Source organism: Mastigoproctus giganteus, chromosome 4 (genome assembly GCF_048544385.1).
Source record: "Mastigoproctus giganteus isolate SK-2022 chromosome 4, ASM4854438v1, whole genome shotgun sequence".
Lineage (NCBI taxonomy): Eukaryota > Metazoa > Arthropoda > Arachnida > Uropygi > Thelyphonidae > Mastigoproctus > Mastigoproctus giganteus.
Genome location: NC_143578.1, coordinates 50,072,627 through 50,088,661, shown reverse-complemented (window position 1 = coordinate 50,088,661; position 16,035 = coordinate 50,072,627). Strand labels below are relative to the sequence as shown.

Sequence of the window (16,035 nt, the reverse complement as noted above, 5' to 3'; positions counted from 1 at the left end):
CTTCCTGAAAAATTCCTGTATATCATTGACAAGACACCATGAGCTACCCTTGTAGACTGTCTGCATTGCTCAGAAAACTTCATATCTGACTGCACAACTACCCTCAGTGTAGTAACCACACAGTTGATATGTTACTCTGGGGTTATTGCTACCTATATGCAGTAGTTTACATCTGTCAATGTTAAACTTCAGTTGCCACCTCTCAGCCCATCTGCTCAACTTTTCTAGATCCTGTTGCAGTAGCGTACTGTCATTAGTGTCATTAACAACCCTGCCAACCTTCGTGTCGTCTGCAAACCTGGACATTAAGCCTGATATTCCATCAATATTATTAATAAACACAGAAAACAACAATGGACCCAACACTGAGCCCTGGGGGACTCCACTAATAACATTAGTCCACGAAGAGCAGTGACCATTGATTACCACTCTGTCTTCTCCCACTCAACTATCTCTTTATCCATAGCAGCAATTTGCCTCCAATGCCACACTGCTCCAATTTGTGCAGCAGAATCAAAAGCCTTCCTAAGATCCAAGTATATGTATCAAAATTATTATTTGTATCCAGTTCCTTTGTGATAGGTTTAGTAAAGACACTTTATCATGTGTAGTATTTAATTAGTTTATTGGAATGAGAGAACAATTATTACAATAGATCCAAACAGTCCCAACAACTAAATAAATTGGCTACATTTTGGATTTCTGTGTTGAAATCTGCCTTTGTGCCTGTATTTTTGGTTTAGGATAAGTTTATTACTCAACCATGGAAGACCAAATTGCACCACACTTGTGGAGGCTTCATGGAGATACCAAGCTGTGTCATCAAAGAGACCTTGTTGTGCCACACAATCTTACATCTACTTACAAAGGTAATTGTAGATTTGTGTGTTACTACAAGCACCATCAGGAAGATCCAGTTAAAGTAGGCAGATGGGTTGAAAAATGAGGTTTAACAGTGATAAATGTAACATAGACTGCATTTGGGTACGATAATTCCAGAGTAATATACAAATCAGTGATATCATAATCAAGAGAGTGGAGAATGAAAAGGACTGAGAGTTGATTGTATAATCTGACATGAAATTTTCTGAACAGTGCAAACAGGCTGATAGGACAACTCATGAAGTTCTATCTATGATATACAGGAGTTTTTCCAGAAGGGACAAAGTAGTGATCATCCCGTAAAGGACAATGGTTAGGCCACATCTGGAATAATGCACAGAGGAGAGCAACAAGGTTGTTGGAAGCATAAAAGGATATTCTTAACAAGAAAGATTTGTAGAGCCCAAATCTATAAGACTTTAAAAGGGTTAAGTAACCTATGTTTGGCAACACCAGACATTATCTGGAGTAATTAAAAAACTGCAGTTTACAGAGATAATCTCCATAATCTTCTGGGGCAGGAGTAAATCATTACAAATTACCAATATAAATGAGGCAGACAACATGCAAAGGTACATAGATGCCTGTTTGCATGTACATGGGCACTATTTTGAACACCCTTTGTAAGGATTTGTACAATACATAATTTCTCATTTTTCCCCCTTCATATATTACATTTCAAATGAAGATTTTATAGGAATAAATGTCATTTATAGTGGTGCATAGTGACTACAGACACTTTTTGTTGTACTTTTAACAAGAATGAAATGGATAGAATACTTATATCTGTACAAGGTATAAGGTATGTTCGTGTCAGATGGCACCTGGGATTTCTCCCATCTCCGCGTGTGTTTTGCTGTATCGAGGACAGTACACCGTCAAGCCAGAGACTTGAAAGTGTGTGGGCCGTGTCTGTGCAGTGTGATATGTTGTGCCCATTGTTTGTCCAGCTTATTGGTCGCCAGGCCTCTAGTGGGGCCTGACGTTGCCCATACCTTGCCACGTGGAGGCTAGCCGGGTGTATCCAGTATTACAACAAATTGCTCTGGCAGGTCCTGCCACCTAGTTTCCTGGTATTTCAGTGGTTAGGACCTATAAAAAAAAAAAAAAATTATGCGTTTGACATTAATGCTTAATGCGATTGCTGTTAGGAAATCGCTGGTTGGGCTTATATCTGTATAGTGCAGAGACTCCCGATTAATACAAATTATGTAATACAGATTAAGAACACAATAATTTACTGTGTGTGTATGTGTGCACGTGCACACACACACACACACACCCCGTGATGGTCAAACTCAGCCAATGCTTGAACATGGACAGATGTAGGCTATCCTGCAGATGCCTTGTGGTGAGTAAGGTTCCACCCTCATTAGCTTAGTTCTACACAGATGTGCAATTCTGATAATATTTATGCAGTTCTAAATGCTTTTATTTGAATGTGGTTGATTATAAATTCACACTAATGTGAAATGCATCATGTTCTTGGGTTTTAGCCACATCACCAACAGACCATGTTGCACATTAGCATTAGTAAAGGCATATGATGCAAGAAAGCAAGCTTATGCAGCATCAGCCAAAAAAACAAATAAATAAATAAATAAATAAAAAATAACCACTTCCACTTCACCCCTCTGTTCATTCGAAATACCTGTCCAGCTGAGCCTTAAACTTATTTAGGCTATCAACTTCCACGACAAGGGATGGAAGTCTATTCCACTAACCAACCACCCGCTGGCTAAAGGCAATTTCCTCACGTCTATCCTACATCTGTCTTTTCTCAATTTGAATTTATGCCCTCTCAGGTGATTATTCTGAGCAAGAGGAAGAATCCCATCAGCATTGAGCATGCTCAAACCATTCAAGGCTTTATACACCTCTATCAGATCACCTCGCTGGTGCCTAGTCCCCAGACACTGTAATTTGCAAAACTTAAGCCTTTCTTCGTAAGAGCACCCCTTTGTTCCATTCACTAATTCCTGCAGTCATTATCAGGAATCAAATCCAGACCTTTCCAAATGAGTGTTGCAGAGAGCTAAATGCATCACATAATTTGACAGTTCCCGCTTTATGAGTTTCCGGGTTTACGAGTTCTGTTTTTTTTTTTTTTTTTTTTTCAATTATCAGGTGTCAGCAAAATCGAAAATATGAACATTAATGACTTAGAGAAACAGCTATGCTGAACCCATTAAGTAAACACTGGTAGAGATTTCAACAAACTGCAAATACTTTATGATCTTCAAGTATCTCTTACCAAAAGGTTGTCAGGTCACCTAAATGTTTGATCAGCAGTAAATGCAGAAGCCTTTGTTAGTGGCTCATTTTGCAATGTACTCATGATCCTCAGCTATAATCAGCTATTTTTACATTTTAAAAGAAATGGAATTGTCAGTCCTGAAACACTCATACACAGACTGAAGAAAACCCATATACGATTGTCAGTACAGGCAGTTCCCACTTTGAGTTCCTGGGTTTACGAGTTCTTTTTTACAAGTATCAAGTGTCAACAAAATCGAAAATATGAACATTAAAGGTTTATATTTTCAATTTTCGAAAACATTCATAAATACGGCATTTCAAACCACACATGTAGCTATACAATACAGTACTACTATGTGTGCGCTTGTTCAGGCAGACAAGAGGGTCTCGTTGACTCACATAACATAAAGCAGTTGCCATTCTGACATTACAGAGTAGTTGTGTCACTCTTCATTTTTGCCGTCTTGTCTTATTTCACATTTATCCAGCTTATTAAGGGGAATAAATTTGAAGGGCGTTTGGAATAAACTCTTCCTCAGTTTATTGATAATTCTGAAGGATTTCAAGAACCAGAAGAGACAGTACAAAATGAAACAGAAGTGGTTTAATATTGCTAACCAATTGCAGCTTATGGTTTCTACAACTGACATCACTGGTGTGCTTCAAGCACACAATGGAGGGTTGACAAACGAAGGCCTCCTTGAAATGGTAAAATGTGAAGAAGCTAAGGAAAAAAAAGTTTAACAGCTGAACTCCTGTTTGTTCCTTCACTCTCAAGGGGCTTGACGAAGCTTTTCAACACAGAAAAAAGCAATTAAGATTTTTGAGTCACAAGATTCAAATTTTGAGCACATTAGAAAAGTTGCTACAAATTTCAAAAATGCTTATACATGCTATCATGAAATTTATAAAGAAAAGAGATGACTGTCTAGGAAACAAACAACTCGTGAAGCATTTCTAAAGAAGACTCCTTCTGCTTCCAACAAACCAACGAGTGTGCATTTAGTTAATGATAATAAAGAATAAACATTCTTTAACATTTGTATGACATAAATAATTTCTTTATTATTATAATTTGCTTAATTTTGAAGGCTATGTTTTCATTTCTTTGGATAAATAAATCATTGTTTATGTGTAAACTATTATTTTATTGACCTTTAACATTACTATGGTCAAATTTCATTGTTGTGAACATAATGTCTGTTTTGAACATTATGTCTATGGCAAATAAATTCCCGCTTTACGAGTTTTCGCTTTAAAAGCACGAGCTAGGAATGAATTAACTCAAAGTCAGGAACTACCTGTACTCATTATGAATGTACCTTTTTCTTTAATGTTTGGTGTGGTGTGGTGTCCTCGGGGAGAGTCTTAATGGTTCTTATTTTTTAACAGAAATGCTTTCAGGAATAGCATATCTACATTTTCTGCAGAACAATATGTAGGAACTACTGGAAGACATACCCCTTTAAAATCAGCAGAGAATACGGTTAATACACCATGGTGCACCAGCTTTTCCCCATTATAGTTCTGATTTTTTAAATATGGAGTATAGTAACTATTGGATTGGAACTGCCTCATACAATGGCCACAATGACTATCCAGTCTCACACCCTCAGATTACTTTGTTTGGAGAAGCATAAAATCCATTCTGCGAGTATTACCACACAAGACAAACAAGAAATTGCATTTTGGAAGCTGTTGAAACCAGTTATTTGTTATTTGGATTTTAGGAGCATTATCAACTAAGGCCATATTGCTCCGGGGATATGCGGTGGTCATTCCCTGACCTTTCTACATCCTCCATATTTGGTGGCTCACGGGCTCAAACCCTGGTCTAATCAAGACGTGTGTGCTATGCACTGCTGCTCCTGCTCACCTGGCTATGGAGGCGCCGTTGAAACCAGTAAGAATGGTCCTAAAACAGTAATACCAACCAGGTAATGGTAGATTTATTATGCTGAATGATGCATTAAACAGAGTAAAGGTCACCTTGAACAGTTGCTTTCCTTTTAGTGATTTATTTCAATTTATTTTATGTTTTGTAATTTGTGATTAATGTTTAGACTTTTGAAACATATATTAATAAGAATCATTTTCTTATTTTTAGACTTTTCATCTAATTTGTATATAATTTGTAGAATATGGTTCTAGTTTTGTTCCATGCAATTTTGAAACAGCCTCTAACTTGTTCTGAGCAGTGTGCTTAAAATATACTTATTTCTTTGTTTTATTTTACAGATCAAAAGAGCTGCCCTCTGCCTGTTGGCAACATTATTAGTGGAATTCAGAAAACAAATTTCATCAGCTCATCTTTGACTAAGAACCTACCAAATTATGCCATGATGGGTAATTCCTTACCCAGCTTTCAAGAAGCTGAATGGAACAAATATTTGCTATCCCAATCATGCGGATATCCTTTCTTAGAGACCATTAATTCCTATGTTCATGGTTTTAACAATTATTATCCACCTTCTCTAAATATTTTCCCTACTGATAATGATTCTGTTATAAAATTTCCCATAACAGACACAACTTTTCCTGTGTGTTCTTGTGATGATAATTCTCATATTTATTCATCCCTTTCTGATAGCACTAGTAGCTTCAGCCTAAGATCATTTGACAGCAGACTCTCACTCACATGTTCAGATGAATGTGGCTCTTTTACTACTGATGCTAATGATGATTTTGAATTTCACGACATTCATTCAGCAGGGAAATGCTTATTAGATAGCAAAGAGAGGCAATTTTTTATTCCATCCACAGAATCTTTATCTGATGAAGGAATTAGTGATATAGAAATAAAATATCCTATGAAAGAACAGAATCCAGTTTACAGTGGAGAAACAAAAAATGAGTCAGAGCAATTTTCATCAAAAGAATTTGAAAAAGTTCACACTAACTTGGATTTTTCACATTTAAGGAAATATGACACAAACGATCCTCAGTGGAAAATCTATAAAATTGATATGGAGCAGATTAACAAGAATTCTTTTGAAGAAAATCGTTCTACTTTATCTTCTGTAACACAGAGAAATGATGTTGTTTCAAATGAAGATAATGAATCTCATAACGAAGAAAAAGAGACTTTGTATTTCATGCCATTGCAAAACGAGTCAACATTATCACTGTATAAAATGTATTTGCCTGAGCAAAAATCAATAAATGAAGGCAATGTAACTACTGATGTATCAGAAGATCACAGTGATGACGAAAAAGATCATCTTTCTTTAGGGAGTAAAATTGCAGAAGCAGTAAAAAAGTCAGGAAGATCATCAAAAATCTTTAGAAAAAGTAATTATGTGAAAAAGGCTAAGAGACAACAGAAAAATAAAAGACTAAAAACTGGATTGCAGCATAAAGATAATGAAAAAAACAAGAATGGAAATGAAAAGAACAATTTTTATTCTAATGGTAAACAATTAGTTCCAAGCTTTAGTGGGGGACAAAGTGCAATTACTAGAGAGAATTCTGTAGTAACAATAAATAATCTGATTTCTGCCCTTGAGAAGTCCCGTAATTCTCATTCAGAGAATGGGGACAGTGATAAACAGTACTTGTCAAGTAATGAAAAGCAAAAAATAATAGTTTCTGACTATATCTGAAACTTTTTTTTGTGCATATTATGTGATAAGATGTAGAGTGAAATGGCAAGCTAGCATGTCAGATAATTCAACATGCTTTCTGCATTTGGGATAGCTGGAAGCAATTACAGTTTTTTTTTTTTTTTTTTTTTAAGAAAGTGGTTCGTAGGTGGTAAGAACAGCTGATTTCCTTAACCATTTCACACTTGACAGAGTTGGCAGATACAGAGAATGAATCACAGGTATAAGTAGAGCCATTACTAACCTTGAAGAATTCACAGTTCAGTGCATTAATAAGGCACTCCCTGACCCTGAAATGGTATCTGATATAAATGAAAAACAAAAAACTTGTACTAAGTGTTTTGGAAAAGATCCATACAGATTGCAACAGAGGAATCAGAGAAAACATTTTCTTTTTTGAGGCATTTACAAAGTAAATTTTAAAAAAATTGCAGTATTTAAAGCCTGTTAACCACTTTGAACAGCTTGGTCTTCAGAATGAAACTTGCCCAGTGAATGGAATACTTATAAAACATTTTTCTCTTTATATTCTGGGATAGCAAGTGGAATGCTAAAATCATTGTTACAGAAGGTACACATTCATTTAACAATGGGATGTGTTTTTTATGGCATAATTTTGATTCAAACATGCATAATTTCTGTATGGCCATGGTTGGCCTAAATTCTGTTTCTGTTCTAGAATAACCAAACAAGGCAAAAGCTTACAATGATGTCACTGTTATAGTAATCACATACATACTCAGTTAACAGTGGGTAATGCATTTTTGTGGTATTGTGCAGATTCAAATAATGCAAATATCTGCAAACTGACTGGACTGGTCAACCACAACTGGCTACATGTGAATTTTCTCATGTTGTACCAATCATTATTAAAGGTTTCTATCTCTGCTTATATCAGTTCTACATTTTATGAAAAGGGATCATTAAGTAAGCAGAATTTACTTGTATTTTCCAAATAAACTGCTTGCTTGTAATAAAATCAACATAGGATAGATACAGAGACATGATCATATTACTTTTCAGTAACATTCAGCGATACTGTTCAGTCGCTTGCCCCAGTGAAACGGAAGAAGATTGTTTAGGCTATTGTAGTAGAACTTGGGGTCTATAATACCAACCAGTCTTTGAAGACTGATAGAGGCAAGTTGGAACTGTATGCTGGGCAAAGCAGAATTTCATGCAGGTTTCTCATGGGTTTTGGTTTTCTGGAGATATGCATTGTCAATGAGAAGAATCACTTCCTTAAAAAGCAAGCCCAGCTCTCATCCTGTGTATTGCAACCTTTAACTTCTCAAGTAATGTGTGGTACCTCATGGAGTTTATTTGTTGTAGCTGTTGTATGGTATACTTGACATAAATGTCCACTAACTAGCAATGAATTTAAGTGGATATAATGATCCACAAGAACCAAATAACACGATCCACAAGAACCAAATAACACTATCTCCACACTGCTGGTTATGCTGGTTTCAAACAACTGCCATCCAGTAATGTAATCTGACTACATGTCAGAAGTAGTTTGACTGGAGTCTTTTATTTGTAATGACAGAACAAAGTTCTGGTTACTGTGATGCCTCCTTCATAAATTTATAACATCATTTTAACAGAAACATGACAATAACAAAGAAGAATATTTTTTCACTGTAACAGCAGTACAGCTGAAATATTTCAGAGCTTTATTTTTTCAGTTTATGCAGTTAGAGGCATATATTTTCACTTAGCAAAAATACATTTCATTGATTTCTTTTTATCTTTTTATGTAAGCTGGAAAAAAAAAAAAAAACTGCTAACTGATCATGAAATGTCTTGAGTTACACCATACAAGCATATGCCTATTAGAAACAAATATCCATTTACTCATACGTAAAATTGCAGTAACTATCCTGGATAGAATTTGCTTAGTAGCAAAGGAAACATTGTTCACTATAACAACACATATGATGCTGATTTGGTGCATAAGAGGCAAATGGCTAGTTTTAATAAAAATTAATTTTTGCTTATGATGTGCATTTTCGTTTTTAGTTCTTATATGAACATCAAGATGTTTATGTTAAAGTGAAAAGCATATATAAATATCACATGACATCTGAGACACAAAAAAAGCCCCATTTCATCCAACTGCTAGTACTAGAATACCTCTTGATTTTATAAACTGGGGGATATCCCGATTTGCAGAACTTGCCTCAAATGTTAAAATATCTAGTTATACTATGATATTAAAATCGAAAAATAGAAAACAAATGGAATTGTGAAAATCAAATTATGGAATAGGTTTGTCAGAACTTATAATTAGCAAAAATCAAATGAATAAACAATTTGATATAATTTATTAATATTAACAAGACTACTATAATAATTTAAATACAATCAATGTAAATTAACAAGTGAATTGTCGTTTTAACAGAAATAATGTTACTGAAGTTTGTCGATTGTACATAATTTGTAGAATAAATAGTTTTCTGAATAACATACTTATATTTTTTAAGCAATATCAAAGATGCTGTTCTAATAGATGATAGAACTTAAACTGCAATATGTTCTACAGGATTATTATTTAGACCCCTCCCCATATTCCTTAACCACCATTTCAAACCAACTATTCTTTCCCTGTGGTGACGGTATGGTAGTAGTTTTGCCACTATGTTTGTCAAGACTAATAATGCTATTCACAAAATAAGAATCTGATCTCACAAAAATAAAAAAATTGGTACCTTACGAGCTAAAGAAATCACATTGTATTATACTTGATAAACTGTAAATATCTGATCAACTATGTAACAAAACTTTTGTTTTTAATATTAACATAGAAAAACAAAGCTATTGAATATAACATTATATAATTATGTGGGCATATTTTAAGAATAAATTGCAAAAGAGACTAAAATAATAATGTTTAAATGCTTTTATAACAAAGCATAGAGTTTGCCGCCATGTTTTAACGGTTTATGTACCTTTTTTATTTCTTTTTGATATAACAGTTTCCTAGGAATTACTAGGAGTATGATGTATAATATCTTTTTTTTAATACACTGTCATTTGTTAATTTTATGTTCAAGTCTGTATCATTTCATTTAATAAAGTTCTTTGTTTTATTTTATTTTTTCAAGTGGAATTTCTTAATTCCATAACTGAAAAAGTAAACATATACTTTTAAATACATTGAGATGACGCAAGGGCACTATCCCAACTCGTTTAAGACCAAATTATTGAATACTTTAAACTGATTTTACAGCCTAAGGAATTCAGGTGAATTCTGATGTACTTCAAATAAATTGCTTTACTTGGTCTGAAAAAGACCAAGTAAAGCAAAAATGCATTAAAGTGAATATAATTTTTTCATAAAAAATAACTTCTTGAAAGGTGGAATTAAATCCTAGACCAGAAATTCATGACAATTTCTGATTCCCATCATGTGCTCAATGAAGTCACTTTTGAAATAGTTTCTTAAATAATGCTTTTCCATTACGTTTTTCAGTCAATTGTCTGGGGATGCTGCTGTTGTCTTTCCAGTGATGGTGACTGTGCTTAGATTTAGCTCTTTATAAATGACAACGTTTGTCCATGTACAGCAATACCTTGCACAGTGCAGCTTTAATCAGTATGGGATTCACTATAGTCCAGTTTATAATCTGCAACTGCACAATTTTTGATTATCAATTAATTTCATTCTTAGTCTACCTCATTACTATTTGTATTAATTATTTTTCTAACTAATCATGCATAATTATTTCTAATATAAAAAAATCCCTATGATACCCAGGAGCGGTTTAAGGTCGGTTGAGGCCCCGGGCACAGAAGAAAATATTGGGCCCCTTAAAAAAAAAGAGAGAGACAGGAAAAATAAAAATACATGTTACCCATTTTTTTAAAATAAATAAAAAATATTATGTACTCTTAATGTTTTATTTCCAATAAAATTTGAATATAATATATGTATAATATAATTAATAATAGCATAATACTAATCACAAAGTTTTGAACTAATAGTTGAACTAATTTGTTGGGGTTTTGCGTGGGCCCTTCAGAAGTTGGGCCCAGGGCGCGCGCCGTTAAATCCGCCTCTGATGATACCCACATATCACTATTTTTCCCATTGAAACTATTCCCCATTTAGCTGATTCAGTCAGTGTGGTAGTTTTTTCCAATGCATTAACTGCGCTGTGCGAGGTATTCTTGTAGTCAACCTGAAATGATATTACCCCAATGGATAATGTTTTAGGTTGACTACATGGATAAATGTAGTTGTTTCTGAAGAACCTTAGCCTGAGCAGAGTCAGCCACACTGGAGGGATAGCAGCATCCCCAGACAATCTACTAAAAAACATAATGCATAGAAGCATTATTTTAAGAAAATATTTCAATTTTTGTGATCAAACAGCAGCTGTTTTTTAATTAGTTACCTTGGTTTTGATACTGCCTATTCATTAAATTATAGCTGACTGACAACCAATTAGTTTTTTGTGTAATATTATTAGTTGATATGTTTATTCAATAAATGATGTTTCTTTTAATTCTTATATTATAAGAATTAAGTTAATCACATTTTTGTTCCAAAATATGAGGTATCACCCTTGGACCATTGCTCAATTTTTGTCATGTGCCACTTGTCTTTGTCTTTCTTTTTTTTGAACAAGGGATTGCTGACTGCACTGAATCCTTTCTTGACAAAATATGAGGTAGGAAAAGCTAAGAAGGGCAATGTTATTTTTTTACCTTAGTAATGAACATCCATATCACATGCATTTTATGATGAACAGAGTCACCATCTATACATCTACCTCCAAGTCTAATACATCAGGTAAACAAGGTATCATATAAATTCTAAGAGCATAAAGATGATGTGAAAACTTGTCAGCTGTACAATCACTTTTGACAGTGCAACATAATTTTTCACTTGCCTTGAAGTTGTAAGTTGACTTCAATAGATATTTTAAATTTTCAGCCAAGTAAAAAGCATCCACCTTTACAGACTTTTAAGGTCAGTAAAAAAGGAATTTAATCATTGCAACTGTCAGTTTTTTTTTTTTTTTTTGTTATAATAAAATAACATTGGTGAAAAATTCAATAATAATAAATTTCAAAATTCAAAATAATAAATAACAAAATTCAATAATAATAACAATAATAAAATAAAATTGGTGAAAAATTCAATTGTTCTTGAAATTGGATTTAATGCAAGACAAGTATAAAGCACCCAAAAAGTGCATATATATATTTATAGTAATACCATATCATCGAAAATAAGGCTTCCAAAAACAATCAAATTATCACAATTAATAATGCATGTGGAGTTACAATTGTAGTGCCCTCTTATGGAATGGTAAAGAAGACAATAGCCTAGTAATAATGCTTTTGTTAAATTCTGTTTGCCACCTATCAGCTAGGTGGACATAGACTGCAGAATGATGCAAGAGTGTTCCAATGTCTCCATTCTGAAGTAAAAGGTATGTTGGACAATGTCTAATTTGAGTTTGGCAAGTTCTTCAACACACACACACCTAAAATCCTGAGGGGCCCACCGGTGGGCACTACTGCATACAGTCAAAACCACTGGCATAGTGCTATTGCAACAAGAATCAGCTGCCTTTCTCTCAAAATTGCAGCTTCACCCAGGAAATGCACTTCAGTAGTCTTTGAAGCAACTCTATATAAAATGACACATTGACTCTCTTCTCTTCAGGTAAAATTCCTTGTGAATCACACCATTTGTTGAAAAACATGATCTGCATCATCTTGATTCTGCTTTTCTGTAAACAAAACTGTTATTGGGCCTTGGTGATGATTTTGAAGTCTACTGCATGCTTTGACACTGTCTCATTGTGGAAACACCCAACACTCATCTCCAGTGACATTACAGTCGAGGAAGTTAGAACTGTCTTGAAAAGTCTGGATGAAGTCTTCACATGAAGACACTTTGTTGCTTTTGCTCATCCATGAGGCTGTGTGGCATAGACTTTCCTTTCCCCTAAATCTTCATGCAGAATTTGATGAATCATCTCCTTATTCGTATCCAATTCACCAGCCATCATTTTGAGGGTCAAATGACAATCTCTTGCCACAGGTTCCCCGAATATTTGCAACTCTCTCTCTCATTTTGAGAACCCTCTAGACAATCTTTGTACCACCATATTAAATACAATCCCACCCTTACTTTTACTTTCCTTTACCCTTCTTTTTTCTTTTCTTTTGTCATACCTTCAGATGGTTTCGTCACTAACACAACTTGCCCTATTTAATTTATCCTCTCTCTCTCTCATTGACCAGATCAGAGATCTTCATGTCAAGGCTGCAGTTATGCTCAGGTCTCTTATTATCAACTGCCTTTGAGTTCGATATCCAAATGCTATTGTCATATTGGTTGAAAAAAGAAAATTGAGATTTAGCATTGATAAATGCAAGGTACTGCATCTGGGTAGCAGTAAACCAAGAGTAACACAGCATTTGGATATCGAACTCAAAGGCAGTTGATAATAAAAGAGACCTGAGCATAACTGTAGCCTTGACATGAAGATCTCTGATCTGGTCAATGAGAGAGAGAGAGAGAGGATAGGTTTTCTTAGTCTCTCTTATTGACTGGGATCAGTTACTCTCTTATGATGTCTTTTCCCTTTTCTTATTTGCCTGGACATCCCGACCACCCAGATGAGTTGTGCATGTCGTCAAGGGATCGGTATAGATCATGGAACGTGATGCTCTTCATACAGGTAAATAATATGGAATAACAGAGTTTTTTAATTATAGTTATCTTAATTCGAAGATTAATGGAGGTGACTGTCCCGGCTGTCAGAAGACAAATCACATAATTTGTTTCGATAAAAGAATTTGATGCATTTCAACAAGTGGTTACAACATCCCTAAATAAGCAATTCTCTATGATCACTATACTGGGCATGGAGGTACTCATTCCTTAGATGAAGTGAGAGAACATGTGAAAAATTAGGGTTATGATATACTACTGCCAGCTCTTGTGGATAAAGTGTGTGGATAATGTGGATATGAGAGACTATTTCATGAGTTTGCACGATATGTTATTAAATGTAAGGCAAAACTGAACCCTATCGAAATGTCTGAAAAGCTAAAAATGAAGCACAAATGAAAACTTTTAACTTGAAATTAAAAAAAAAAAAAAAAAAAAAATTTAGTGTCTTATCTAAATGACTTTTATTTTGGTGCATTGGTATTAAGTTATGTTATCATTAATGTTAGGGCTACAATTCATAATAAATAAATGAAATCTGAGATCATTTTGAATTACCTAACATGCTAGTTTTCAACCGATCTAAGTCAAATTAATAACATTTAAATCAACCAGGTAATTGCAAGTATAGGATGGTTATAAAGTCTTTCCTACTTTTAAAAATTGGTGATAAATTCCTTCAGAATGCCTTACAATATTTAACACAGTTCTTCTCACACAAGGAGGACTTAGACATTTTTCTGTCTTTGATACACTCTGAGGGCTCCGATAATACTATTGCGATTCCACTAACTTTATTGCCAATAAAATTTAATTAAAGGTGCCCTTTTCTTTTTTCATTTTAATTTTTAAGCAAGATTTTAAAATTAAATGAACTGACTGGACTTTATCACTAATGTTAAGGCTACAGCTTCAAGCCTTTTTTCTTGGTAACAAAAGAATAAGACTACCATGAGCAAGCACTCAAATTCCTCGATCCCTGAGTCACTACTTTTTATAATGAATGCAGAAACTAATTTTTTTGAAAACAGGCCTTGAGCTTCAGGTTGCATATTGTACAATTTTCTAGCAATGACCAACTGACTGAGTTAAAATAAATTTATTGAAATAAATAAATAATATATACATAAAATAAAATGAAAGCGTTAAAATAACCAGTGGCTTTTGAGACGTTGATGAGAAGCGCCTCTTCATCAGCTTAGTTGGTGAATGGTTATTAAATGTAAGGCAAAACTGAACCCAAAACTGTTTATATTGTTGGTTACAACAGCAAAGGTAAGCTGAGCATGCAGTGAGTATTGCAATGCGATGGGTGCTGGTGATCATCATGTGTACGTAATTCTGTTCTACCGACACCAGACTCGTGATGCATGATCGTGCTCAGCTGACTTTTGCTGTTGTGACCAACAATATATACTGGAGTACACCATTAACTGACTAAGGTGATGTGTGTGTGTGTTGTTTGGTTTTTAGGAGCATTAGCAACTAAGGCCATATTGCTCCGAGGATATGTAGTGGTCATTCCCTGACCTTTCCGCATCCTCCGTATTTGGTGGGCACAGGCTCAAACCCCAGTCTAATCAAGAAGCGTGTGCTACGCACTGCTGCTCCTGCCCACCTGGCTATGGAGGCACCCTAAGGTGATGAAGAGCCACTTTGTCTCAAAAGCTACTGTGTATTTTAACACTTATTTTATTTTATATTTTATCTGTTTTAGTATTTTATGTATATATTATTTATTTATTTCAATAAATTTATTTTAACTCAGTTAGTCGGTTGTCGCTAGAAAATTGTATGACATGAACTAATTTTTTATTCTTAAAAAATTCCCACGTATACTGAATACAAAAAAAAATTTTTTTTTCAATACCAACCTCCTCTTTCTAAAAACCATTCTACAAAAATGCTGTAATGCATCATAATTAACAGCTGCAGACAACAACACTGCCTCATTCCCCCTGCCAAAATTAGCCACCAAATGTATCAGCTCACATCTGAACTCATCATACAAATTACAATCGTATAACACATGATCCCATGACTCTACCATGCCACAAACACAGTAAGGCTCATCTTCCAATCCTAACTCATGTAATTTTGCTTTCAGTGAACCATGTCCTGTAAGTATGTATGAACCCTCCATACAAGGATAAAACCACTTGTTTAATTTATTCTTATAATTAAATTGTACACTAGAAATAAAAGAATATGCTGTCCTACCAGTTACACTTAAGTCCCAACGCTCCAGCCACTAACTAACTTAGATAATATATCCTGCTTGTTTTCTGTAATCGTTAATGATGGATTTACACTAATACCCAAAAACGTTATTTGACCTCCCTTACGTAAATAATAACAGAATGATCTATATACAAGAAATAAATCCAAAGGCATAATCCCAGCTAAAACTTGCAATGCACTGGTCGACACTATCTTACATACCCGTAACATAACTCTTTGTAGAGACAATAATTTCTGCTTAAATTTTACCCAAGCGGTTCTTGCATACCAAATAGAGGTGGCATAAGTAACTAATGGTATAAAAATAGCATTATAATATAAATGTATAACCTTATCTAAACCCCAATCGTTTCT

General features: G+C 34.4%; 1 protein-coding gene across 1 annotated transcript in view; it reads left to right on the top strand.

The window, feature by feature from the left end:
- LOC150086711 (uncharacterized) overlaps positions 1-6,810 on the top strand; it is an 89,481-nt gene extending 82,671 nt beyond the window's left edge. The window contains exon 3 of the mRNA XM_090371539.1: positions 5,380-6,810. Within this exon, the coding sequence (XP_090227665.1) occupies positions 5,380-6,743 (1,364 nt within the window). The 3' untranslated portion in view covers positions 6,744-6,810. The remainder of the gene's footprint in view (positions 1-5,379) is intronic.
- Positions 6,811-16,035: the final 9,225 nt, after the last annotated feature.